Consider the following 25,724-nt stretch of genomic DNA (forward strand, 5'->3'; position numbering starts at 1 on the left):
GCCACGCCGACTAACGTCACTGTCTGGTTGTCGCATTCCCTCAAACCACCACCAACACCACATCATCTTCTATCCCTGGGCCTCATCCGCCTGGGTTAACCAGCCATGATGGAGGGCAAACCCGGCGACGAAGGGCTAGGCCTGCGGGAAAGGGACATTCAAGATCAAAATGATATTCAGATGACGCCGTCGGCTGAGTGGCATCCCACTCGCCAATTTGCTCGGAAGCCGATCAACGGGCCACAGACTCCAACAACGCCGGCACCCATCGGCAGCCCGTACGGGCCTTTCGGAAGAAGCCCACCGACGCCTTCCGCCAAATCACCACAACCGTCCTTTTCCGAACGAGCTGCCGGCGCCGCAGCGTATTTCCCAGCACCGGCGAGCGGAAATAATGCGTCTTCTCAGCGACCGAGGCCGGCGCCATTACAAATGGATGGGCACGAGTATTCAAACTATTCTGCCTCTTACTCCAGCCTAAGCACGCCGTATACGGGCGGACTTTCTACTGGAGGGCTTCCACCAAAACGACATAGAAGCGCTCGAGTCGATTCTCAGTCCTCGGCAACTGGTCTACTCTCACCACCGTGGCATGGTCCTCCGCCTAATCGACCGCAGTCGATGTATTATCCCCCGGAGCAAATTCGGCTTTTCAACAAGTACTGGCACCCGTCATGGAATATGTATTTTTTCCTCTTCGCCGGGATTGCATTTGCCCTCGGCCACCATTTTTTCTATGCCGGCCTTGACGGAACAGAGGCCAACGGCCAGATTCGCATGCTGCGCTACGGCGCTGCATTGTCATTCCTCAGCAAGGCAAGTCTTGGATCGGCTGTGATCCTAGCCTTCCGACAAAGAGTATGGATGACGGTCCGCCGAAAGATGCTCACCCTCGCTGCCGTGGATTCGCTCTTTGCCGCGGCGGAAGATATGACTGCCATTTTCAACATTGAAGTCTTCCGCCAAGCTAGGATCGCCATGATCTTGGCCATCTATGTGTGGTGTACCCCTCTTGTCGTGGTTCTCACCTCAGACACTCTAACTGCTCAACCTGCGACGACACGCCAGACCACGACGTGCCCATCCATTCGCACTCTCAACTTTGCTCAAGAAGAAACCAATGACTTTCGTACAGGGACGAAGATTAACAACCTTTTTGAGCTTTCCACTTCCTTATGGAACACAACTACCTTGAATCAGTCCAGCGAAGACTTCTTTGACTATTGGATCGGAACGAGCTGGCAATTCGAGGAGATATCTACTTCAGCAATTCTAGGCAAGAAACCGCTCTCGCGGACGAATGCAAGTCTTGATGTTTGCGGCATGGGCTGGAACTGTTCATTCACCATTCAGTTCAAGGGCCCCGGATACAAGTGCGAAGAGCTTGCCAGCGGCGTCGGGTCGACACCGAAGAAGCTCAACGGCGCCGAGATGCCCTTCAACATGAGCATGCTTGCCCCGGTGGGCAATCATACCTACATTGCTCATGCCACCGCTGGCGAGTACCAGAACCCTCAGATGAACGACACTGGCTCCGCAGGCGTCATCAACACGCCACCGCCATATCCGCAAAACCTCGGCGCGCTCCGTGTGGAGCCGGTGCTCTGGTTCGGCATCGCTGAGGTCGACGAGCCATCCGATCCCCAGCCGATGGACCCCACCTTACCCGAATGGCAAACGGCCTACACCCCAAAGGTGTTTGGCTGCGAGCATCGTGAGACGGAGTATGAGGTCGACTTCAACTACACGGGTCTCACTCAAAAGACCACTGTCCGGAAGCGAACGTTCTTCGACCGCATCGTCGATACCCGCTACCTCCCCGGCGTCGACGCTCAAGATGGAACAGCGGACAACACCACAGGCACCCCGGAATCGAACTACATCTTCCCGCAGGACGTGGCTCGTTACCGTAGAACGATGGCATACCACTCCATCGGATACCAATTCCGCCAATACATCAACGGGACAATCTTCCAACCCAACACCGACGCCAACACCAAAATCCTGCAAACGCGCATCCTCGACCAGCACAACTACCTCGTCGTCAAGGACTTTATGTTCCAGGTCCAGAGCCTCTACGAAGACATCCTCATCTCCATGTTCTCTCAGCCACGCCTCCTCGCCGTCGTCTGGGCCAACGACACGAGCGAGAAGACGGGCACCCGTCTCGGTGACAACCACACCTACCCCTGCACCCGCGAGCGGACCGACCTCCGCTACAAGTACCACGCCCGCGACCTCTGGGCCGTCTACTCCGTCGCTATACTCCTCGCCATCGTTGGCGTGGCCTTTGGTCTTGCCGCCGTCCGCGAAGAGGGCCTCGTCCGCAATACGCGCTTCAGCAGCATCGTCGCGGCAACCCGCGGCCCGGGCCTCGAGAAGCTCCCTTGGGCAACGACGCCCAACAGCGACCATCGACCCGTCGCCGGCGCCAAGGTCGGCTACGGCCTCGTACCCAAGGATCCGCACGCGGGAGGCGTCGAGACGTACGGGTTCGGGCTGGAGGGAGACGTCAAGCAACCGCAGAGGGAGCGTGAGCAACGTGACGACTCGGGCCGGACACCATCGAGGTTGGGTAGTCCCTTTCAAAGGGGGCCGTTCAATCGGAGGTGGTCTAAACTGAGTGGTCAACCGTAAGATCTAGTGCTTCTTTTACTATCTAGATATCCAGGCTGTGCCGTGAGCGTAGTCCATGCTTGATTTAGCGTTTGTTTTTGTTACTTCGTGCTTCTTTGCTGTTGAAAATCCACATAAAAGGACAAGAATGAATGACTTTATTCAGTCTTTGTAATGAGCAATGCGACAGAGAACAAGAGACGGACAAAAGCACGGGAAAGAAGGGCTAAAGCACAGGCTAGAGAGTCCTCCACAGTTGTCTTTCTGTGTCAAGTGTAGCGTTGAATGGGCTCATAATCACAATGTATAAACTGTCTACTGCAAGAAAAAGACGCGAACCACTATGTGATAATTGATGTACCATGAACCGTTTCATTTCGTGCGGCTTTTGCCTGATATCTACATTATCCCATACAGTGAAGTGGTATATGCGCTCTGCGCGGCCCAGAAATCATGCAAACGCCCGCCTTTTTTGTTTTCAAGCCCCGCCTGTGGCCGTTAAAAACTCCGAGAATGTGAGGGTAGAAGAAGCCCATCCAACCCCGCCCTACCAATGTCATTATGCCATCATGCGGTTTCCCCCTTGGTGGATGCTGTTTTGCCCGTCGTAATATGCTTGTTCGTGAAAACTCCTGTTGTCCTATCTTGATATTCCTTCGTCATTATAAGTCTTCGGCCAAAAGGGCGCGGACTTCTGGCTCGTTGAGGAGCTTGCGTTCGCCAAGCTCGGAGAGAGGTTTGCCATCACGGACAGCGCCGAAGTCGAGAATCTATCATGTGTTGGTTAGCAAATTGTCTGATGAATCTCTAAGGGTGAAACTTACCTCGACATAGGTCAAGCTGTCTCGCTGAACAGCTGCAACACAACGCCTCTGGTCGAACTTGACCTGCCAAACACCGCTCAGGTCGGTCAAGAGATCTTGAACACACTCGCCAGTACGAATGTCCCACATCTTGACCGTCTTCTCGCTTCCAGAAATGACCTTTCGGCCATCATGCTGGAAACATGTAATTGCGCCAGTATGGGCTGTGAGTACATTCTTGCATTTGCCATTCTCTGGGTCCCAAATGCGAAGGGTGCTGTCGGCAGCAGCTGACACGAGTCTTTCGTCCCGTAAGTCGAGCAGTCCGACGAGTAAGCTGTGGCCTTCTAGGGTGTGGAGACAAGCGCCGGTGTTCAGGTCCCAAATCTTCACCAGAGAGTCCATGGACCCTGAAATACAACGATTACGTTCGTGGTCGAGTACGACGCTGTAGACCTTCTGGGAGTGACCATGCAGAACGTGCAGAGACTCGCCGGTGCTGATCCGCCAGACGCGGACAGTACTGTCGTAGCTACCACTGACGAGGGTGTCACCGTGTGCAGAAATGGCACGCACAGAATGCGTGTGTCCAGAAAGCGTTCGGATGAAGTAGGGACAGTCGGCATCATTGGCTGGAGGGCCAGTCTGGATGTATCTGCGAGAGCCGACCTCAGGCAGGCGCCAGACACGAAGCTGACTGTCACGGGACCCCGTAATGATGAGCGGCTTTGGCGGCATCATGATGGGTTTTCCATCGTGGCCCTTCCCGTTCTCAGTAGGCATAAGGATCTGCAGGCATCGAACGGTACTAGTGTGTCCATAGAAGACCTGTGTGCAAAGGCCCTTCTCGATATCCCAGACACGAACAGATCGATCGGTAGATCCAGAGACGAGCATGTTCCCTTCGTATTGCAAGGCCCAGACACCGCCTTCGTGGCCTTCGAGCTTCTTCCGCAGCTTTCCGGTGTTGGTGTCGTAGACATGAATCAAGGTATCGTCGCTACCGGTGATGATTTTGTCTTCATCGAATTGCAGGCATGTTATGACATGGCGGGGGTGGGCAGCAAAAGCAACGTGTCCAGGCTTGACTTTGCCGCTCGTCCAACTTTGCCGAATCATGTAATGGCGTCGGTAAAGGGACTTGAACAGATGCAACTTCTGGAGTCCCGGGATGCTGGTCTTGGGATTGGGCACAGCAGCGGCCGCCGCGTTGGCTGCTGAAAGTGGTCCCTCGGACTTGTGTTGCTTCACCTCGGACTGTATCGCATCCAGCCGGGCTACATCCTGGCCGCTAGCTCTACGCTTCGATCTATCGGCGCTAGATAAGTTGAGAGCCCTCTTTCGCTTGGAACTGCGAAGCCTGCTCGTCGAATCGGTCTTGACAACGGATTTGGTGAGTTCGTTGTCGGCCGAGTCCAGTCTGCTCAGAGGTCGCAAGTCAACCTCGGCCCCAGTGACTCCAACGGGATCTTGCCAACCCCAGCCCTGGATAATGGCCTTGTCGAGTTCACCCGGAGGCAGTGTGAAACCATCGCGATCGAACAGCTCCTTCCACCCAGTTTCGTTCGTGTCCACGATATTTCGCCAATGCTTGGAGACCTGCGCAGCTCGACACAAGTCGCGGTGATCGAGGAACGACAAGACGTGGAAGCTCAACTCGAGAGGAAGCTGTTTGAAGAAGTCGCACTTCAGCGCAGGGGTGACGACATCGGCTACAAGACGAAGGGTTTTTCTCGGGCATCGGCGGAGAAGATTATACATCAAAAAGCTCTTCATCTCGTTGGGCATGGCATCGAATCTTTCCATCATGTTGCGGGTGTCGAGCATGGCGGTGTGGGCGTCGAGGTCGTCCGCTTGGAAGGAGCTGTCATCCACAACGATGGACATGTCGGAAGCGTAGCCGCCCTCCTCGGTCGTCTGTGATTCATGCAGCCAGGCCTGGTTGCGGAAGCTGACATTTCGTCGGGCAACAGCACTGCTCTGGGGTGACTCTCCATCTTCGTCATCGGAGTCTCTCGAATTCAGTTGAGCGGCTGCCAGGGTAGGCGAAAGTCTCGGACTAGGTAGGCTTGCATCCTGTGCAGCCACGGCATCGATGGAGGGTCTGTGGCCAACGGCTCTGAGAGATTGTTGGAGCGACTCGTCGGTATCAACAAATGGCTCAGGGTCAGCGTCGGTGATGGGCGGAGTGGCAACGTTACTGCTGAAGACAGTGAGTGCATCGCTTCCGATGGGGCTGGCCGCTTCCTGCAAGTTCGTTTGACTCGGTCCCGACTCTGGGGGAGTATGACTGGAGCGGTGAGGGTGAAGGGATCGGGGTCGCGTCACACGCTCTGAGCTTGCACCAGCGACTTCGGAGGTATCTGGAGTGGCCAGGTAGCCGGACGGTCTGCCCCTCGTGAGTTGGCGTCTAAGACGTTGCGAAGCATCCTCGGGTATGGAGAGCCCAGTGGGTCTGGGGTTCCTGGAGGGTCTCGAAGGCAGGACTGGCGACGCGTTGTAGGACGGCGATGCTTCGCGGGGATTCGAACGACGAGACTTTCTTTGGCTGGCATCTGAGGGCGACTTTGATGTGCGTCTTGGGGGCTCTTGACTCGACTCGTCATCTTTCAGGAGGCCTGCTGGCTGCCTTTCGGCTGCGATCGGTGCTTTGCGCTGCTGAGATAGACATTGTCAGCAAATGCGATGGATGGCAAGGAAAGGAGAAGAGCAAAGAAAAAAAGGAAGAAAAAAGATAGACGGGGTGGGAAGTCGTGAGGGGGCTTACTGTTTTGGCAGCAAAAGGGTTGTCGACCGTGCCATCGGAAGAAGAGCCAGAGACACTGAAAGAGAAGTTCGCGAGTTCGGGGGGTAGAGGATTCGAGGCGAGAGGATACTCCTTAGAGTCGAGTTCATGGAGAGGACGAACTTCGCGCAGGTAGACGGGTGGAAAGGTGCGCTTAGTGGTGGTGGTAGTGGTTGTAGTTGTGGTTTCTATGCACTCAGAAACGGCCAACTGGAGGCTTGTCGAGTCGGATCCGTGAATAGAATTATTGCCTTCGTCGACAGAGAAGGAGACGGTCTGGCTAGAACGAGGCCGCCTCACCTCCGTGGTATTGATCTGAGGACCGGGCGAGGGCGTCATATTGCCTCTCGCGTGGTATGCGGTCTAGTTCGAAATCTCGACTGCTGCAAGATGCGATGTGAGGCGAGGAGTGTTTGTCGTGAGAGTGTCGGAAAAGAGAGGGGAGGTGTCGAAGAGGAGAGGAAATGTAAGGTTTGGGATCGGAATCGGGTGTGAGTGAGGGTTGGGGATTTCGAAGGTGGCGGGCGGGATTACGGTCGCAGGTCGCAGGTTGCAGGCACGGCTTACGGGTGCGGGTACTGTGGATGTGGAGGTGGAGTTTTTTTGGTGGCAGCACCGTGGACAACCAAGGCGGGAGGGGAGGGCGAACCGCGAGGGTGTGAGGGCGGGCAGGAGCCTTGGGAACTTTAGGTACGTACGGATAGGGTGTCGCGGGCCACGGCGGAAAGAGCGACTCGTTGGTGATGCGGCGTGGTCCTTGTCGGTTTTGGGGGGCAATGAAGGTAATGGAAGGTACCTCAGTACCGCGGAGGAGAAACAGCACGGGGAGGTTCGTTCCAGGTTTTCACTGCCTGCCCCCAGGTGGATGGGCACCCCTGAAGAAAAAGTACCTGGCGGGAGGTACTTGTAGATTCGCCTACAAAACACCAAATATAAGGTACCACTCTCAGTATCTACTCAAAGTAGGTACCCAACCTTGGGAGGCCTTGAGTAAAGCAATACGGTACCCAATTAGTAGGTGCACGGCACAACAGAAGCCCGCTGCTCACACCGCAACGGATCGGAATGGAATGAAAGCGCAGAAGCAATGCCGCAGTGGAAGGAAAGACGGGGGCGATGCAAGGCAAGCCGAAAAAGCAGGCGTCGGTCAATAACGCGGTGAGACGACTGTCGGCGGCCGGACGTCAGGGAAGTTAAGCTGGGTACTAAGGTAGGTAGGTAATGTACGGAGTATCGAGGAAAGATACTCCCGCCGCCAAGTTACCTCGGGAGCGGTAAATGGTGACAGGCAGGAATGAAGAAGGGTTCTATCAATTGTTCGCACAGCAAAATGCCGGGCATGGAAGAATGTCGAGTAGGTGCCAAAGACGTAACCTGGAAGGATTGTGGGAGAGAATGGAAGGTTTCCAAGCTGCGGGGAATAAAGTTGGCTTCAAGCAACGAGATAGTGAAAGCGGCGAGGGAAAACAAGAGGGAAGAAGGCGTCTTCGCCTTTCTTACTTTCTTATGTGGATCAGGTCAGGCTTGGGTCCGGGCTTGTTTGCGTCTTTGTCATAATTCGAGGTAGATGATATCAAAGCAGCCTCTCCTCTCCTTTGAGACTTGAGCGTAGCGCTGGGTGGGCGACAGGTTATCGAGGCAATGAGAGCATAGAACAAGGGCCCAATGTCGGGAATCTCGACTGAACGAGAACAGACTCGATTGATTCATCAATACCTAGCAGGCACAAGCAGGCTAGGTAGGTGCCGTCCGGATCTCGAGTCTAGACTCTTAAGCATGGAAAGTGGATCAGGCAGGCGGGCAACGCTCAAGCGACAAGATGAAATGAGATGGCGGAATGGCAGCAAGGAAAAGAAATAAAAACAGAATCTTTTTTCGTTGCGGGTTTGTGGTCCGCTCGCAGCTCGCATCAAAGTGCCTATCCTTAGATATGTAGTAAGAGAGAGGTATCTTGAGGTGGACAGCTGGCAGAAAAGGTACTTTGGTTCGATCGCTCCTTGCTTCCAAGTTCCAGGCTTGCCAGGCTCCTCCTTTAGTGGCCTCCACTCACTCAGGACGACGAGCGTCACTGGGCCACTTGGCCGGTGTGTTGGTTCGGGAGCGGCTACAGCGAGCAACCCAGGGTTTCATACCTGCCTGACCTTGTCCAGCCAAAATCACCAGCCAACACTGAAATAGGGGCATGTTCTTGCTTTCTCTGTCTCTGCTCTGCTTTGCTTGTTTCTTCGAAGTATGTTGGCCTCAAATGTTTGGATTACCAACCCTGGATTACTTTCGTCCACCATCTAGTCTAACGGATACACAGCAGATGTCCACGCCAAAGGTACGGAGTACTCCGTACCTGTCCCATGGCAAAGTGGAGAAGCAACACGTGCGCTCCAGGTCTGGTCAAAGTGAGGAAAAGTGGGATTCTGGAGCCTGTGCTCTCTTTCTAGATTCGCTTGATGGTCGACCTCAGCGACCGGCAAGCGTACATAGGTACCTGGCTGCCTTGAGCCTTGCTGCCTCGGTCACCTGACTCTTAGCCTTTGGAGGGAGGTGTGCAGTCTGCAGTACCTTCTGTAACGACAGTACATGATTGACTGCAACCATTGATGGAGCCCTTCTAATTCGATCAAGCGGGGCCCCCCTCCCCTGTTAGTTGAAGAGGTATTTGACCCGGTGTTTCAAGCGTACAAGGCACTCAGCATCGCAACAGATTGTTTGTCATCCATCTCACCTTACTTCACGCATCTTAGACTTGACGATATGTTCGGAGCGATGGAAGGCAGCCAGGTAAGGTAAGTAAGGTAGACAGATATTGCTCCTGCTTCTGGAACGATTGCCTCAGAAGCACAAAGCTAGGCAAGTTGCTATCCATAACTTCGCAAGCGGTTTCGTTGCTCTTGTTGGTCCTGAATCTTGGCTGTTGCTGCGCCCATGGCTTGTCTACCAATGTTGTTGCGCTTACATACCTATGCAGATGCCGTCTTTGTCTCTGTCTATTCTCGGACAGGTCTCTCACCTCAGGTTCCTTGTTTGTACGCCATCGGCAGAATGGCTGGAATTCCCTGTCTTGGTTCTCGACTCTTTTTGCTGCCTTTGAGACGAGGTCAGCCAGCAAGAGACCTCCGAGCATACAATGATCAATCTCCATTCCAACAAACACCAGACCAAGGCCCTCTGCCGCTGCCAGTCCTCAGTCGTCACTGTGAATTGTTCCCCTTGTCATGGCCGTTGCCGGCCGAACTCAGGACCATGTCAAACCCAATCCCTCGGTCCGCTGGCGGCTGGCCCTAGTTCCCCTTCCCTTCCCTGCACTGCACTCACCATGGTCCCCAGTCACATTCTCGCAGATGCCAGTCGTGCCAGTCACGGCGGCCACGGTTCCCCAGTGACATTCACGTTGGGCTCGTCCAATTCTCGCGTCAACTTGGGCAGTGGCACGCTGCCACCACGTCGCAGGGTTGCACATTCGCCTACCGTACCAAAGGTTCTATGTAAACTGCTTCGCCTGCCCATCATCCGCTGATCTCACGCCAAGGGGACCATGAATAGGCTGGTCGCGTATACCTAACTAGTACTCACGCACCCTCTGGTAATACAGACTCTGTAAACGCGTTATCCGTCGTCGCCCGTGAAGCAGTGTCTCGTCTCATACCGCCCTCCCACACCGCGATTCTGTTTCGAGAATGCAATTGGACCCCCAACCCCGAGAAGTGCTTCAAGCGCGCAGCACTCTCGCCAGAGTCACCACCCTATAGACGCATTTTTCTCTCTTAATCAAGGGACCAACGCCCAAGACATTCCGTTGCAAAGCCGCTGACACACACGCCTCGAGAACGGGGAGAAGAAGGACGCCAGCAGCAAGCCACTTACGAACCGACAGAGCCATTGTCTGAGCCATGTCTGCCAACCATGGATGAAATAACCAGCAAACACCAGACTCGTTCGCGAGGCTCGTTGGCTCGCACCCAGCCCTGAAAGCCGCCGCACAGATGCGTCTTCTGCGCTGCGAGGCATTGGACGACATCACACTAACCGGCGTCTAGAGAGACCAACAACCATGGTGAGCTGCGGCCTGCATCAAACCACTGGCCTCATCCGTCTGCTTCCGTCTTGAATATGCACCGATAAAGTCAAATGCCCTTCCCCGCGCATCCTTCTCGCATTGAGTGAGTGCAGCACCTCACCTTAAGCGTGCGTGCGCCCAGGGAAGCCGAAGCATCGCATGTAACATTGCTTTCCAACGTTAAGGAATTGAATACGGAACACGTCGATGAAGTCGTTCTGGCGGACTACAGGTTCCACTACGTGACATCAAGAGCCCCTACAGTGTCAAGGCGCTGTGCTGTGCTATTAGCATTCGTATCAATCTTGGGTCCCCATACACATCACATACGCTCATCCCACGTATCTCTCGGCTAGTATTTTGAGGCAAAGGATAACAAATAGTCCTCGAAGCATTTCACGATTCGGCAGCATGGCCAGCTAGGTAGGTATCGTCTTCCCAGAGCCTCGGTGAACCATGCTCCTTTACGGATACAGGCTCCCAATCGTAGGCTTCTCCACTCTTGCCGAACCAAGGTTCTTTCCCCCCTGTTTGCCGCCGTTCGCCCTCATCCGGCCTAGCGCTCTCGCGCGTCCCCGGTCCCATGAGTACCGGTACGCCCAGAGGACCTTGGAATGTGAGGACTGCAATCACTTTGCAGCTTGGGAACTTTCTGGGCCGCTAGGCGTTGATGGAGTACCGTGCTAGAGTTCTGGAATCGCAAAAAGGTCGCTTGGAGCCTCGGTGACAAGCCAGTGACGGGCTCCGCATCCCTCAGTCGGGCTCCATCATCGTTCCCGGGCCTCGGGTTGCCTCTCCATGAATTCACTAGCCCATCGGCCGGCTGGCTCTGTCCAGGCCAACCTTCCAGACTCTTGTCCCAGACCTTGGTCAGGGGATCAATCGCATGACAAGTTGACGAAGCGCTGACAGGTATAAGCGTTGCTGCCGCCAGCCCTTCTCAGCCAGAGCGTACGGGCCTAAACTCCCGTCTTCTCACACAGGAGATTTCTGATTTTTAAGATAATCGTTTGATTGTCATTGTCATCATTCGTAAGCTACCCTGAAGACCGAAGTTGTTTCATGTCTAGCTCCAATTGGGGCTTTCGGGGGACATCAAACTACTCGCTCTCATGCTCATAATTCGTCCATATCCATCCATATCCTATTAATGCAATTTCTTTCTTCCAAAATGCTTGAAATGATCGTCATCCTCCTCGTCATATCTTTCGACTATGAGATATATACCGGCAAGCGGCTGCCCAAAAGTTCGCTCTTCGATACCTGGACATCTTTCTTGTGGAAATCGTGTAGCATGAGCCAACAAATCATCCGGAAAACGAGAGTGCACCAGATATCCTCGTGGGTGACGTGCTCCTCGCCCAACTCGTGCAGCAGTATTGGTTCTTCATCGTCTATTGTCTCGACGGTCCGGGTACTGAAGTTGGTTTGGTTCCGTTTTTTGAGACCGCCAAAGCCCACAGTAGGCTGCTCGCGCCTATCTGACGATTCTCGAGACACTTCGATGACCTTTCTCCGCACCAAGCGGAAGTAAACCTCCATGAGTTTCTCTTGCTTTAGTTCTGGTGGTGCCGCATCGATATCCTCAAATCGAAGCTGACTTCTCACTCTGTTTTCCATTGTGGCGGCGGTACCTGTAGGTTTCGGTGCCGTCTTTTCCGGCTTCTCGTTGAACCCTCCTAGGACCTCTTGAATATGACTGCGTAACACATCTTGCACCATCTCACGTCGTGCGCTCTCAACTGCGCCTTCAGGGTTGCCCTCAAAAACCGAGGGCTTTGCGGTCATCATTGAGTCGACCCGTGGAGGCGCTGTTGGCCGAGATACCTTCGCCCTTGCCGTCAAAATCTCATCGGTGTCGTCAAGAGCCTCGTGCAGAGCATCCATGAGGGGCAGGCTCAACCAGTTGCCAGAGGCGGCAGTGTGCGTCTTGATCAGCCCGTTAATCTTTCGGATGTTCCTCCGAATGGCTCTGCCGACAAGGCTAGGAGTTGGCTGATCCGACTTGAGTTTATTCATTTGCATGGTGTACGCTTCCAGTAGTTTGGTTAAGGAGAAGTTTTTCGTATCCCATCGATAGTGAGTAGGATTGGGAAGTAAACGGAATGCGCTTTTCTCAATGTGGAGTGTACGTCCAAGCATGCCTACGATCTCGAAAGCAACTGCCAGGAAAATGTTAGCGCTGGGAAACAGTAAGAACTGTACGACCTCAGCTTACCAGGAAACAAATGGCCAACCCTGGCTGTCGATGTGGTGGAAAAGTAGTTGACGGTATTGGTATTACAGCCGATCAAAACCAGCGTTTCAGCGATTTCATGGTTACTGGCGAAGTTAAGGGTCGACAGGTCGCGGGGCTCATCGTTGGGAAACTTCAAACGTCGATTGTCCGACGTCGCCCGGTAAATAGTTGGGAGAAAGCCAAAGCAAAGCTCCTTGGTCTCGTCCACGGGTATGACACGGTTGTTCTCAAATCGACTGCGTCCATAAACCTGGAATGTGAACATGATACCAAGATCGCTGACCTTCTCCCCCGTGATGGTGTAGCCATTGCCTTCTGCACGGTATCTATCGTTGGTCCTATTGAATTCGACCCAGTAAACGCCGAGCATGGCCAGCATTTCGACCATATGGCACCACGTCGTTGTGGCGTATGGCTTCTTGACGTTGGTGGGCATCGTATCCCAGCTCCTACGCTTCTTCTGAATGGCGACCGTTAGAGTATACTTGTCACTGACTTCTTTAAGGACGCTGGCAACGTTTTCCTGGCTCTCGAGCTGGTCAGATCCTTTGGGTGGCTTTTGGTAGACTTTTTCGGTGTATTGTCTTTCTTGCCATTCCCTAGATTCATGTTCCATTTTTTGCAGGGCAGAGAGGAGCGCCACCCACGAAGCTCGCTCATTGTCAGCCGTATGGACTGACTGTTTCGCAAGCTCCTTGTCGGAAACATCCTTCTGATCTTGAAGTTCGGACCGGCTGTCCAGCAAGCTCTTTTCCGAGCCGTCGATGAATATAATGGGCTCGTCTTTGACGGGGCCCTTCTTATTAGTCGGAGGGCATAGGAAAATAACGGGAGCTTCGAAAAGGACCTCGAATCGGAACTCGGTGAACTTGATTTTGCGCTGCTTGGATTCGGACCATTTTCCTATCACCTTGCTGCCACAACTTGAATAGCCAGCGGCGGAAGCGAAATATTGTTGTGCGACCTGCAGGAGGGATGCAAGCAAGGCGACGATGGAGATGACGAGAGCGACAATGGCAACAAACAATTCTTTGTCGTCGTCGTTGATATTGTCGTTAATCTGCTGAAGAGTCTGGTTGAACTGTGCTTCGCTCATGCCCTCCATGGCCATTGTCTCGGACCAATGGGTTCGTTATGGACTTCTGTTTGCCGTTGTTTACCGAGCCTTGCGAATTGGCTATTCGGAGCTGCACAGCTAATGGTGCTCGGGACTTGGTGCTCTCTCGGATGTGGGTGGTATCGAGGTGCTCAAGAGCGGTCTACGTCGGTCATGGGGGCAGATTTGATGAAATTGAAGGAAGCCATGGGTGGCGTGAGGCAACCCGAGTTTGGAGCAGACAAGCAGGCTCAGCTCAGGAGGAGAAACGCGGCAGAAGGGAGCCGTGACGTGTGTCGAGTCGAAGTCGAAAAAGAATGTCGACGAGACAGGACGAGGCTGCACGTTTGGCTAGCGCGCGATGGCGGCACAGCCGCGACCGGGAAACGGAAGAAGAGTGCAGGTGGGATGCCATGGGATGTACGACCAGGCCAGGTCAGTGTCGAGAAGCGAATGCTCGCCCCAGTACTTGGTACTCCATAGCAGCTTCAGCTCGTCTCACCAGCCATCTCCAATCATGGAATCGTTGATTGCCTGCCTGCTTATACCGGCCCGGCCCCATTCCCAACCCAACCCCTCCCCTGTGTCAGCATTTACACCCATGTCTTTCCCAATAGCCCTATCAGTTGCTAGCTCGTGGCTGATACTGCGCTACTTTGCTGTGCAACAGGCAGCGGGATTCTGGGGACGAGGACGGTGGTGGCTCCGCTGTTGTTGATGGAGATGCAGATGTAAGGCAAGGCGATGCGATGTATGTTGACGTGGAAGATGGGCGACGTCGTTGTGGGAGGGGGAAATCATCGACTGATGAAGCTTAGGTGACTATCGTCCATTCTGGGGGCAGTGCAGTGCAGACGTTCAAAAAGAGCGCGAACAGCGTGGCTAAGCTCGCGTCTTGCGCCTTCCTCCATCACTGAGGCTAGGAGCGGGCCGCCGTTCGAACTTCGAACCACTGGTCGGTGCAAATGGAAGGAAAGAGCACCTCGGCCTACACAGTAAGGTAGGAACCCCAGAATGAGAAACGGCAGGCACGAAAAAGACGAGTCGTGCCCTGTTTTCAGTGCTTATTTTCCCTCTTCCCCGCCAATGCCCCCAGTAAGGTACCTTAATCGAATAGACGAGTCAATTCAAAGTCAATGGGAGTTTCCATCTGATCCTCGTAACACCCTGTTAGGTATCCGAACTCATCCTTACCTCAGGTTACGGATACTTGAGTGTCTTATTGTTTAGTGACAAGCCATACACAGTAAAGTACCTTGGGTAGTGGAGGCAGTGGGGCACCATTGAGTGCTTCCGATGTCAATCGACAAGCAGCCAAGTTTCACTGCTGTTGAACGTGGACCGTTCGACTCGCACGCATTCTTGGCCGTTCCTGCGGCCTGCCTATCGGTATTGGTCTTTCTCTGATGATAGTTGGTCGACATTGGTGTGCTACAGCATGCAAAGTCGGTTGGCATGAAAGTATTGCTGGCGGTGAGCTGATGCTGAGATGCCACAGATCCGGGGTCACTGGGGGCCGCAAATGAATGAAGAGGGGTTCTCATAGAAATATCGCCCATGATGAAAAGGTCTCAGACTCTTGTCCTTGTCCTCTAGATATCCTCTTGTTCTTCCTTCTAACATGAGTTCCCGGGACCGCCGTGTGAGTAGGTAACGGAAGCCAAGGTTTAAACAAGTGCCTGCGTTGCCTTAGCCGGCGAAGGATCAGCCAGCGATTGGAGAGATCGCACTTTCTGGTGTTCCTGTAGATTGCGATTGATCCTTGGTGTAAGACTAGTCTATGGATTTAAGACGAGTGATGATCCTTCGAAAATATAAGAAGGAACCCCTCATCTGACAGCAGCCCCCAAGATACTACTCGGAGTAGATAGTTCGAATGAGGTCTCTTACTCGTCAGGACAGTCCAGTCCGTTTTCCAAATCGTCCCATAACGCTTCTTTCAATCAGGTAACCATGGCCTGGCCTTTTTCTCGTTCTTATCCGGAGCGCAAAGCGGTTGACGTCGACGGGAAAACCTTTGACTATGTTATCGTAGGCGGTAGGTGTCGTTGTTGGCGAGGAGGCCAAGTCCCCCCAAGTTGACATTACGCAGGCGGTACAGCAGCATGCGCCCTCGCCTCCCGACTGAGCGAAGACCCAAGCACCAGCGTCCTCGTTGTCTGCAAAGGCAAGGTGAAGGACAATTGGCTTGATCGTATTCCTATCGTTGGGAATGCGAGCGACGGCAAGGGTTCTCAGATCGAGACATTCTGGTCTGAGCCCGACGAGCGATGGACGGGGTGCAAGACTCGGACATTCAATACTCAAGCACTCGGCGGCGCCACCAGAGTCAACGGGCTGATGCTCACGCGCGGCGCGCCGGGTAACTACAACCAATGGGCTGCGCTTGGTAATGATGAATGGAGCTGGGATAAGTGCGAGCCATACTTCAGGAAGATTGAGAACGCTGCTTGCCACCCCGATGCTCCCTACCGCGGTCATGAAGGTATTTGGTGTCATCCAATTCTTCCTCTCAAGATCGAGCTGACTTTAGATAGGGCCGCTCTACCTTCGACAGAATCCCTTGAACTTCCCGATAGACCAATAGTATGTTGTAGTGACCGCATTCCCCAAATCCTTGCTAACTTGTGCCTCGAACAGCATCCAAAAAGCTGCAGGCGACATGAACCTCCCTGTCCAGAATGACGGCAATAACCCAAATGCCCCGGCCATGGGCCTCTTCACGACCGACATCATGATAGACAAGTTTGGCTATCGTCATTCTTCATTGGCAGCTTACCTTCCAAAGTCAACGGCTGATGAGCGAAGGGAGAGACTCACACTCTGCACTGGTGTTGTAGCCACAAAGCTTCAGACGAACGACGATGGGACAGAAGTAACGGGTGTTCACATTTTGGATCATCTTGACAAGAGCCCTGTCAGGCAATGCTTCGTGAAGGCCGAGAGAGAGGTCATCGTTTGTTGTGGAACTCACTTCTCACCGCAGCTTCTGATGTTGAGGTATCATTTCTCTGAGACCCTCCAGCACGTTCGATCGTCGCTGACTCTTCGCAGCGGTATAGGACCAAAGAAACATCTTGAAAAACACAACATCCCACTCGTGCGAGATATGCCGGGAGTTGGTGCTGACCTTCAAGATCACATAACTTTCGGCATCGCCTTCCGCACCCGTCTCATCGATTCATATCTCCGGTTGTTCAGTCCACTTATTGGCATTTGGCACTTTGTCCTCTTTCTCTTCTTCAAGACTGGCTTATTGGCGACTTCTGGAACCAGATTGTGTGCTTGGTTTCACACAAGCACCGTTGACGAGACCACAATGACTGTGAGACACCACGGAAATGGCATCGACGAGAAACACGACAACACGGATGCGCTAAGGCCTGAGAACGTACCTGATATTGAGCTCCTGTTCACTAATGCTTCGTATGACTATGAGAAGGGCAAGGGGTACTGCGCATTCCAGACAACACTAGTGCAGCCATTCTCTAGGGGTAGAATCGAGCTCGCGTCTTCAGATCCTCTGGCGCATCCCAAAGTGTTCCATCACTACATCACAGATCCCCGCGACTGGGCGGCAGCGCGCAAGGCCGCTCGTTTCTCGATGAGCTTTGTAGAGCGCTTCCGTCAGACACAGTACCCCTTCAACGCTACCTGGCATCTCGCCCCCGGAGTCAAGGCCGGTACGGTCGAAGGTGGGTGGCGGGATGTGACGGATGAACAGATTGACGCTTACATCAGGGAGCGTTTGGTCAACATCTACCACGCAACTTCAACGTGCCGCATGGGTACCGTGGTCGATAAAGGTGTGGTCGGCCAGAATTTGAAGGTCCACGGGTTCCGAAACTTGCGCGTTGCTGATGCAAGCGTTTTCCCAAAGGTGACGAGTGCTCACACTGTAGCGCCAACTTATATGGTGGCAGAGCGATGTGCCGACTTTATCAAGCGAGACTGGGCCGAGAGGGCTTGATGCGGTCATTGTTTAAGAGCTTAAGAGCATTCAGGAGACCGAGATATCAAGGTGTGGAACGACATCATATCGCGCAATAATCAATTGGTATTCTTAAACCCGCCGCCCATCGTTCTGGTATCAGCTGCGGCGCCCATCATTCATAACTTGGCTTCTCCCTCACGGCTAACCGCTAGTCACAAAAGGTGCTCATCGAACCAAGCGACAGCTTGGTAAAAGGCTTGCTCCTTTGCATACTTTTGAACCTTCTTGCTCACGTCGCAGCGGACAGCAAAGCCGTGCTCGACGCCAGAGTACAAGTTGATCTGGTATGCCAGGCCGGTCTTTTGCAGAATCTCCTCGGACTTGTGACGCTTTTCGGCGGGGAAGATGCTGTCCGTTTCGGCGGCGGCGATGGAGAAGGGGCCGGTGATGGCGGCGAGCTCATCCTCGTCGACGAAGCTAGGGTGTGCCACGAAGCCGACCTTGATGCCGTCCTTGTAGTGGCGGACAACGTACTGTCAAGTGATCATGTCAGAAACCGACGGTCGTAGCAGCTACAGAACAGGGAGGGTAGGGGAGAAGCATACCTTGGCGCCAAAGCAGTAGCCGAGACCACCGATGTTGGTGAGACCGAGCTCGGTCTGCATGTACTTGAGGGAATCGACAATGATGGGGTCGATGGCCTCCTTGTTATGGGGGTTCTTGCCATCGCTGCCCTCGGCGATCCACTTCATAACGTCAAAGCCAGCAGGCATGGGGACAGAAAGCTGGTCCTTGTTGAAGAGGTCAACGATCAAGGTGGTGTAGCCATTAGCAGCGAACTGATCGGCAAGCAGCTGGGAGTTATTCCAGATGCCAAAGACGTCGGCAACGTAGAGAAGACCGGTGTTCTTGTGTGCCTTGTCGGCAGGAGCCTCGGCGAGGTAGCCCTCATACTTGCCGGCGACGGTGATCTTCTTGCCCTGAGGAGTGCCTCTATGTTGGTCGGAAAGCGATTAGCGAGAACTCTTATTGTGCGAGTAATTGAGAGATTGGCGTATCACATCAGCCGACAGACATGCCATAAGGCTGCTGTTTGGGACTTTGGAACGGGTTTCTTGGTGACAGGTGCAGGCAGGATTCACTCAATCAAGCTTTGGAAGAGTGGGGGGCGGGGTAGCTCTTTACGCAGTGTGTGTCGCTCAATGGGATCTTGGGGTGTCTTACTCGTGCTTGACACCGACGGTGCAGCATTGTCCGGGAGGGTTGGATGCCATGTTGACTGTTGATTTTCTTGAGTTTATAAGTGTAAGTACTTGATGTTTGTAAGAAGACGATATCACAGAGGACGGGAGAGACGGATGGCAGGGTCGGACGAAGAAGAGGGCCCCATCGACCTTAAAGAGTCTGAAGCTCAAGCAGGACGTGGGAGGGGCGTCATTGACCTTGGAGGGGCCCACGGATGTTCAGCGCCGGGGGGGGGGGGGGGTTTGGACAAGTTGGGCCCGTTGACGTGAGGAATTACCAAGCACCCAAGCAACTGGATCTCCAAAACGGAGACTACTCGTACCTCCTTTCCTTACTTTGGGTGGGCCGAGATCCGTTCCGATCCATCAAGAGGAAGATTCAACTGGTAACTCGGACGCTGTGCCCCCCCCCCCCCCTCTCGATGAGACAAAATGCCACCCTGATGAAAACACAAACTCTTTCGGGCACCGGTGCCGGTCTCTCTCAGCCCCCACTTCGCCGAGCTGCGGTGACTCGGTTTTTAGCTGGACATAAGCCGAATGCCCTCCCGTCGTGCTCCTAGTCTTGCTAGTCCATGGAGTTTTGGAATCCAAGGAGTCGAGCGGTGCGGTTCCGAAACGGCAATCTGAGCGGCGGCAGTAGCGGAATTAAGGTGGTGGAACGTCCAGGTACCTTGATTCTGGTCTTGGTCTTCTTCTCATACTTTTCACAGAATCGTACTATCATGGACACAGAACAGTGCCGGTAAATGGTCCCGGCGCAAAGTGATTTGGGCCCGACGGGTGCGGGTGGTGGATGCCATGGTCGGGAAATCGCCCTCGTCTTTCTTAGGGTGATTTGCCGATTCGGTGTGCGGCCCGACACCTGATGTCTTCAACGGCCGGGGTTAAACCCGAACATCGCAATTTACGGATACCTTACCTCAGTCTCTTCCCTCGGCACATTGAGAAATCTAGCAACTGGTCTTCGCACCAAATATCCCTTTAATGGCCAGAAATCCCAGCCAAATCCATCATATTCTTGTCGTGAAAGGCGTCTCTTCTGGTGACGACCCGAGATGAAGGTCGTTTGCATGTTTTACTGGACATATGCAATATCGACAATCTTGTAGGTGCTGGAGAACCTCGGATCCATGAAGAATCATCTCGGCAGAATTTTGGGACTCTGAATGAATAGTTGGATAACTTGATAGAGTAGCCGAGTGGTGAACAACCTCAGAGAACAATACTGATACTTCGGTGAACACACCTTGCGACAGATGGTTTAGTCACACCTTTGATCCCAAAAACTCACCGCAAATCGAAAGCGAGCGCACGTCCCATCCCAGTACGTCACTGCCATGATGCCTCCCCTCCGTCTCCGTCCCGAGTCCACTGGACCATGCGCGTTTAGAGACCCAGTTTAGCGTCTCCACAGCGGTCTCATTGTCTTCTGCCGCGCTGTGCCGCCAGGTTTCCCTGTCCGGTCACCAATCCAGCCGTTCCTGGAGATCGCCCGCTCGGCAACATTTCCCCCCCACGCGACCTGAAGAACTGCAGACTGCAGAGCTAATTGCTTGAACCACTCGCTGCGCCAGATGCTATCGCAAAACGTGCCTAGAAAACCCTGGCGCATTACGTTTCCTTCCAATCTGCAATTCATAGAGTCCTTTGCGTTCCACGGTACCAATCACAGCCTCCATATCCGTGTGCGAATGGCGGCGATACCTCCCATCCAAAAAAGACAGTGAAGGGTTTGGGAATGGCGGCGAGCGAACACCACAATGATCGAGGGGCCGACGACGACAACCATTACAACCATGACGAGACTTCTGCACGCCCCGATGTCTTGCCCATAGACCCGGTCGAGGTGTTCCCGCCTATGCCTACTTTCGCTCCCGAAAATGCGGCGTACGACGAGGGCATTCCGAATGCCGAGAACGATATCAAAGTGTCGCACATACCTCTCCCTCCCTTACCAAACGTGTCTGCGAGCGCACCCCCTACCTCGACCCTCCCTACCATTCCCGGTGGCCACTCCGATGAGGAACAGTCTTCCGATGCCTCATCCACGCATAGTAAGCCCGAGAAGCAAGAATCGTCCAACTCTTCGTCCACGTCCGAGCCTGCGACTGCTACCGAGAAGAAGGAGGCTGAGAATAAGGACGACGTGGCACCAAAGTCAAGGGCCAGGGCCGGATCGAGCTCCGCATCCATGAAGAAGAATCAAAGCCACGATAATGTTAGGAGATTATCTGTCGCAGGGATACAACAACTCACCGCCCCCGAAGCTCTCCCTGTCGCAGTAGTTCCCGACCAAACCCCTGACGGTCAAGAACAGCTGGTTCGCTCTCCTCTCGCAGATCAGCTCGAGGCAATTCGACAGTCGATACTCAGTCAGCCCGACTCTCTGCGACGAAACGGCCCCGTGACGGACGGCGGAAATAGGTCGCGATATCAAGACGAGCCAAGACGACCTGTCTCAGGCAGAACGCTCTCGACGCCTCCCACGAATCGACGACAATCACAGTCACAAACCACGTCGCCCCGCCGAAATTCCTTCTACTCTGTTGCCAGGCCACCGCCTCTCAACCTTGATGCCACCAGCCACTTCAACGCAATCAACCCTCTGCCGACAAGTCTGAACAAACAACCACCACCGCAGCTCCAAGTACCGCCGCCAACAAAGTCACAGCGAAATGACCCTTTTCCGCCATCGCCCCTCCCTCCTTCGATACCCCTCCCGCCTATGTCTATACCCACGCACCTTCAGTTGGAACTAGCAGCCCAACGACCGAGCCCTCTGTACATACACCACTCGCACACCAACGACATACCCTATGAGTCCTACGTCGTCAAATGGGAAAGACTCAAAAATGTTCTACTACTGCCGACGTTTCTGGAGAGAACGCTCTATTTCGGAGCTCTGGCATGTCTCGATGCCTGGCTCTATAACTTTACGATCCTGCCCATGAGATTTACCATTGCCCTCGGGGTATTGTTCAGATGGTGGGGCTATATGGCTATCAAGGAGGCACGGTTCATGGTTGGTTTCGTTTGGTACGGGCTGGGCAGAGTATGGGCCAGAGCACGGAGACCTAGGGCAAGAAGTGCGCTATCCGCTCAAAAAGGAGACAACGACCACCTTGTCAGCCGCGACAGAAGCCAGAGTCGGCCGCCGGGGCGCAGATCATCTACCCCAGCCACGGATATGAGGTTCCCTGACAACATCCCAGCTGTCCATGTCGACTCAGATGTCAAAGCGAACGGCAATGGAGTCATTGAACATGAGGTCAGATTGAATGGGAACGGGCATATCACTCATAAGATGAATGGACCTTCGAGCCATCACCCTCCACACCCTTCTGCCTCTAGAGTGCATCGACATCGTAGGACGAAATCGATACCCTCTAATCTGTCTTCCTTTCACAAGGCGGATCTCTTACAAGGCGCCGTAATTCTTTTCAGCTCGCTATTCCTCATGAAGCTGGACGCTAGCCGAATGTATCACTTCATTCGAGCACAGGATGGCATCAAGCTCTATGTCATCTACAACGTCCTCGAGGTAAGTTCCTTCTTAGCATTGGAGAAATTGTCGCTAATCTAGCTAGGTCGGGGATCGCCTCCTTTCAGCGCTTGGTCAGGACATATTTGAGTGTCTTTTCAGCTCCGAAACATTGTCTAGAAATAGCTCCGGTCGGTCCAAGGTGCTTCTTCCGCTGGGTATGTTCGGACTCGCACTGATTTACAATGTCATCCATTCTGTGGCGCTCTACTACCAAGTCATCACGCTGAATGTGGCTGTCAACTCCTATTCAAATGCTCTGTTGACTCTCATGATCTCCAACCAATTCGTTGAGATCAAGAGCACAGTGTTCAAGAGATTCGAAAAAGACAACCTGTTCCAGCTGACTTGTGCGGACATTGTGGAGCGCTTCCAACTCTGGATCATGCTGTTCATTATCGGCATGCGCAATATTGTGGAGGTTGGTGGGCTCTCCGTACCTGGGGCAGGGTCCGAAAACAGCGACCTGGGAGGTTCTGGCGCTATGCCTCTTCACAGCCCTTCAATCCTGCCGTTCAGCTTCACGATTCTTCCGTCTTGGGTTTGGTCTGGCGAGGTGCTGTCCCCCTTTCTCATTGTCATTGGCAGTGAGATGCTGGTCGACACGATCAAACACGCCTACGTAAACAAGTTCAATAACATCAAGCCGACATTCTACAGCCGCATCCTCGACATCTTGTGCAAGGACTACTACACTAATGTAAGCAACTCCGGAAGAGGTCCTTTTCCATTTCGTTGCTGGAGACTAATTTTTCTTGTAGGCATTTGTCTCTCCTTCGCTGACGAGACGACTTGGTCTGGCTGTCATCCCGCTGTCGTGCCTGTTCATTCGAGCCTCTGTCCAAACGTATCACATGTTTCTTTCGACACGTATAGCTACGCCCATCGCAGAGTCAACTCAGACATCCCTATCCGTCGAGTCTGCGACACCCTCGTCGCCAGCAATGGTGGCAGCGCTGGACCGTCTCGACACATTACTTAGGGATGCCTTAGGCCGGGCCGTTTACGGTTATCCTTACGGAGAGCCAAGTGTCCAGAGCAGAGCATGGTGGACGTGGACTAGTGACGATGTAATTGCGGCAGTTACCATGATTGTCGTCTTCTTCATCGCCTTCTTGGTCCTTCTTATTGTCAAGCTGCTACTGGGCATGGTTCTGCTGCGATACTCCCGAAACAGGTACGCCAGGATGAAGCATAAGGAGCACATGGTGGCAACTGGTCAGGAGGAGCGCGAGGTCTATGATGCTACCGGGAAGAGAGTTGGAGGTTACGGTCAGATCGAGGTCACGGAAGACCGACGAAGATGGATTCACGCTGATGACAAGGAGGGCCTGAAGGGGGGCAAGGGAAGGGTTCAGAAACCGGAAAGGCCACAACAAGGCGACTATAACGGAGTTCAACGGTACGAAATGGTCGCAAAGAGGATTTGGTGATGGAGTTTTCTGGCGTCTAGCATCTATCGTGTAGCGTTGCATAGGGGAGCCCAGGGCACCTCAGAAAACGCTTCGCTTCCCTTGCTTTTCTGATACTGGGAATTGATACGTTTTTCAAATATGAGGCTGCCGCGTGTCTCTTCCATTCGCCAAGGCAGTGTCGTGAACCGTGGCTATTGGCTCTACCTATTATAACAACGACCCAAGGGGATTCCCAGTTTGACACCCTACTTGCTCAGATGGAACCGCTTCGAGCTTACACAAAGATCATCCCCAAGCTCCAGGTTATTAATGTTCCCATGTATACCATGACTCTTGGCGAGTACTAAAAAATGTGCTGAAGAATTTTTGAGACCTTTATGTTCACCTGAGTCAAGTATTAGTATGCCAAATGAGACATCGAATGCTCGCCAAATAATACGGACCTAGACGAGGCATCAAGAACCAATTGCCGAGAAAAGTTCGTCTTGCTTATCAAAGGCTACTTTCTTTGGAAAATATGACTTAATAATGAGGATAGTGGGGAGAGTGATGAGTATTTATTTGAGTTGTAGCTGTCTGATGACTTACCTTAGTGAACGACGAGGAATCCGAGTCAAACCACGTTCTACGGATGGCATGAGATGCAAAGTTCTCTATGTTTTTTGATATTTTACTTCTACTTTGAGAATCTCCTTTCAAAGTTGGGGATATAAGTATACGAGGTATTCTGGGTGCATTGCGAATTCATCCAGCATGTGATACACACCTCCTTTTCCAAAGCTGAAAGAGACTTCTCAAAAGCAAACATATCCACCATTTCCATACATGTTTCGGCATGACTTTGACTGAGAGACACTCGGCGTGCTGACTGGCATGTGTATTATCATTATTATTATTATTATTTTAATGATGATGATGAAGAAGGGTATGAATATCCTATGTACTATTTTGGCATGAGGACTACATGCCGCCCTATAACATTTATGACGGACGCTGCGATTAGACTTGAAAACCTCGCATTCGAAAGCGAACATCAAAGAGTACATTATGGGCTCGAAACTCGACTTCCTTTTTCGCTAGCGCAGAATCTCCGTAGCTTGGAGATGGGTCCAAGATCGATTACACATATTGCCATGGGAATAAACTCGAATACTGTATGGCTAGGCACAGTTGTGCACAATTCTATACTAAATCAACAAGGCTGAGTATCTGAGCGAGTTATGAGGCCCTACATTTCTAGCCAAAGCCACTAGTATGGAACTGAAGATAAGGGGTACAGGGTGCAGCGGGCTGCAAGGCTTGACGACGTGACAGAAGTCTCCCTCCGCCGCAGATACATACGGCCGTTGGGAACGCGTGGGTCGAAGGGTGAGGTGTGAACCCGTGCTTTCGGCCCCGGTAATGTCCCTTAGCTTTGGCTAGATACCTACCTGCACAACTAAGTAGCCCCTATCTGAGACTGATTTCGGCCCCAAAGACGACAGCAGTCGAACACAACAAAGTTTGTCTAGGCTCTAGAGTGTTCCGAAATAGTATGACCGGTCTTCTGTTTGGGTTTTCGGCAGAGCCGACTTGCGTACTGCCTCCAGAAGATGGTGTGTAGGTGGAAACTTTTATCACAGGCTTGAGGAGATTACGCAGGCAGAACACTGCCACTATGTCCGAGGTGACTTCGATCCGTGGACCGTACACGTGCAGAAGTGATCGAATTAGCTATCACCTTGTACGTCTGACTCGTCCTGCGGCACTTCATTCTCGGTCATCTTACATATCTGCAGCGGATGAAAAATTAGAAAAAGAAAGCAGAACGGAGGGCATAATTTCGGCGATATCATTATCTGCACTGGGCAGCCAGACGACATACCCCTGACGCAAAAGTAAGTTGTTGAAGATCTGGTGCCCCACACCAAGTCAGACGGTGCAACTGATCGTTTGGATACGTAAGAGGTACTGAAATCAGTGTCCGTTAATACGGACCTGATGGAAAACTCGTGTTG

At 53.1% G+C, this 25,724-nt stretch overlaps 8 protein-coding genes across 8 annotated transcripts; 4 read left to right on the forward strand and 4 right to left on the reverse strand.

The window, feature by feature from the left end:
- Positions 1-105: 105 nt before the first annotated feature.
- On the forward strand, positions 106-2,637 carry CCOS01_05126 (uncharacterized protein; the record flags this gene model as incomplete). The annotated part of the gene is made up of 1 exon (XM_060453307.1): positions 106-2,637. One exon carries the CDS (start codon positions 106-108, stop codon positions 2,635-2,637), a length of 2,532 nt encoding a protein of 843 aa, XP_060315079.1.
- A 641-nt stretch (positions 2,638-3,278) lies between these two features.
- Positions 3,279-6,543, reverse strand: CCOS01_05127 (WD domain-containing protein; the record flags this gene model as incomplete). Its single annotated transcript, XM_060453308.1, has 3 exons — positions 3,279-3,386; positions 3,441-6,077; positions 6,187-6,543. 3 exons carry the CDS (start codon positions 6,541-6,543, stop codon positions 3,279-3,281), a joined length of 3,102 nt encoding a protein of 1,033 aa, XP_060315080.1.
- A 2,395-nt stretch (positions 6,544-8,938) lies between these two features.
- CCOS01_05128 (uncharacterized protein) lies at positions 8,939-9,340 on the reverse strand (the record flags this gene model as incomplete). Its single annotated transcript, XM_060453309.1, has 1 exon — positions 8,939-9,340. One exon carries the CDS (start codon positions 9,338-9,340, stop codon positions 8,939-8,941), a length of 402 nt encoding a protein of 133 aa, XP_060315081.1.
- Positions 9,341-11,467: 2,127 nt separating this feature from the next.
- CCOS01_05129 (modin) lies at positions 11,468-13,605 on the reverse strand (the record flags this gene model as incomplete). Its single annotated transcript, XM_060453310.1, has 2 exons — positions 11,468-12,417; positions 12,474-13,605. The coding sequence occupies 2 exons, from the start codon at positions 13,603-13,605 to the stop codon at positions 11,468-11,470; spliced, it is 2,082 nt and encodes a 693-aa protein (XP_060315082.1).
- Positions 13,606-14,107: 502 nt separating this feature from the next.
- On the forward strand, positions 14,108-14,308 carry CCOS01_05130 (uncharacterized protein; the record flags this gene model as incomplete). The annotated part of the gene is made up of 1 exon (XM_060453311.1): positions 14,108-14,308. The coding sequence occupies one exon, from the start codon at positions 14,108-14,110 to the stop codon at positions 14,306-14,308; it is 201 nt and encodes a 66-aa protein (XP_060315083.1).
- A 1,235-nt stretch (positions 14,309-15,543) lies between these two features.
- On the forward strand, positions 15,544-17,560 carry CCOS01_05131 (choline dehydrogenase; the record flags this gene model as incomplete). The annotated part of the gene is made up of 4 exons (XM_060453312.1): positions 15,544-15,628; positions 15,683-16,075; positions 16,128-16,176; positions 16,231-17,560. The coding sequence occupies 4 exons, from the start codon at positions 15,544-15,546 to the stop codon at positions 17,558-17,560; spliced, it is 1,857 nt and encodes a 618-aa protein (XP_060315084.1).
- A 176-nt stretch (positions 17,561-17,736) lies between these two features.
- CCOS01_05132 (dienelactone hydrolase) lies at positions 17,737-18,798 on the reverse strand (the record flags this gene model as incomplete). The annotated part of the gene is made up of 3 exons (XM_060453313.1): positions 17,737-18,057; positions 18,130-18,517; positions 18,749-18,798. 3 exons carry the CDS (start codon positions 18,796-18,798, stop codon positions 17,737-17,739), a joined length of 759 nt encoding a protein of 252 aa, XP_060315085.1.
- A 1,711-nt stretch (positions 18,799-20,509) lies between these two features.
- On the forward strand, positions 20,510-23,745 carry CCOS01_05133 (eukaryotic membrane protein family; the record flags this gene model as incomplete). Its single annotated transcript, XM_060453314.1, has 3 exons — positions 20,510-22,312; positions 22,359-23,012; positions 23,074-23,745. 3 exons carry the CDS (start codon positions 20,510-20,512, stop codon positions 23,743-23,745), a joined length of 3,129 nt encoding a protein of 1,042 aa, XP_060315086.1.
- Positions 23,746-25,724: the final 1,979 nt, after the last annotated feature.

The sequence above is a fragment of the Colletotrichum costaricense genome (assembly GCF_030867565.1).
Source record: "Colletotrichum costaricense strain IMI 309622 chromosome Unknown Scaffold_5.1, whole genome shotgun sequence".
Lineage (NCBI taxonomy): Eukaryota > Fungi > Ascomycota > Sordariomycetes > Glomerellales > Glomerellaceae > Colletotrichum > Colletotrichum costaricense.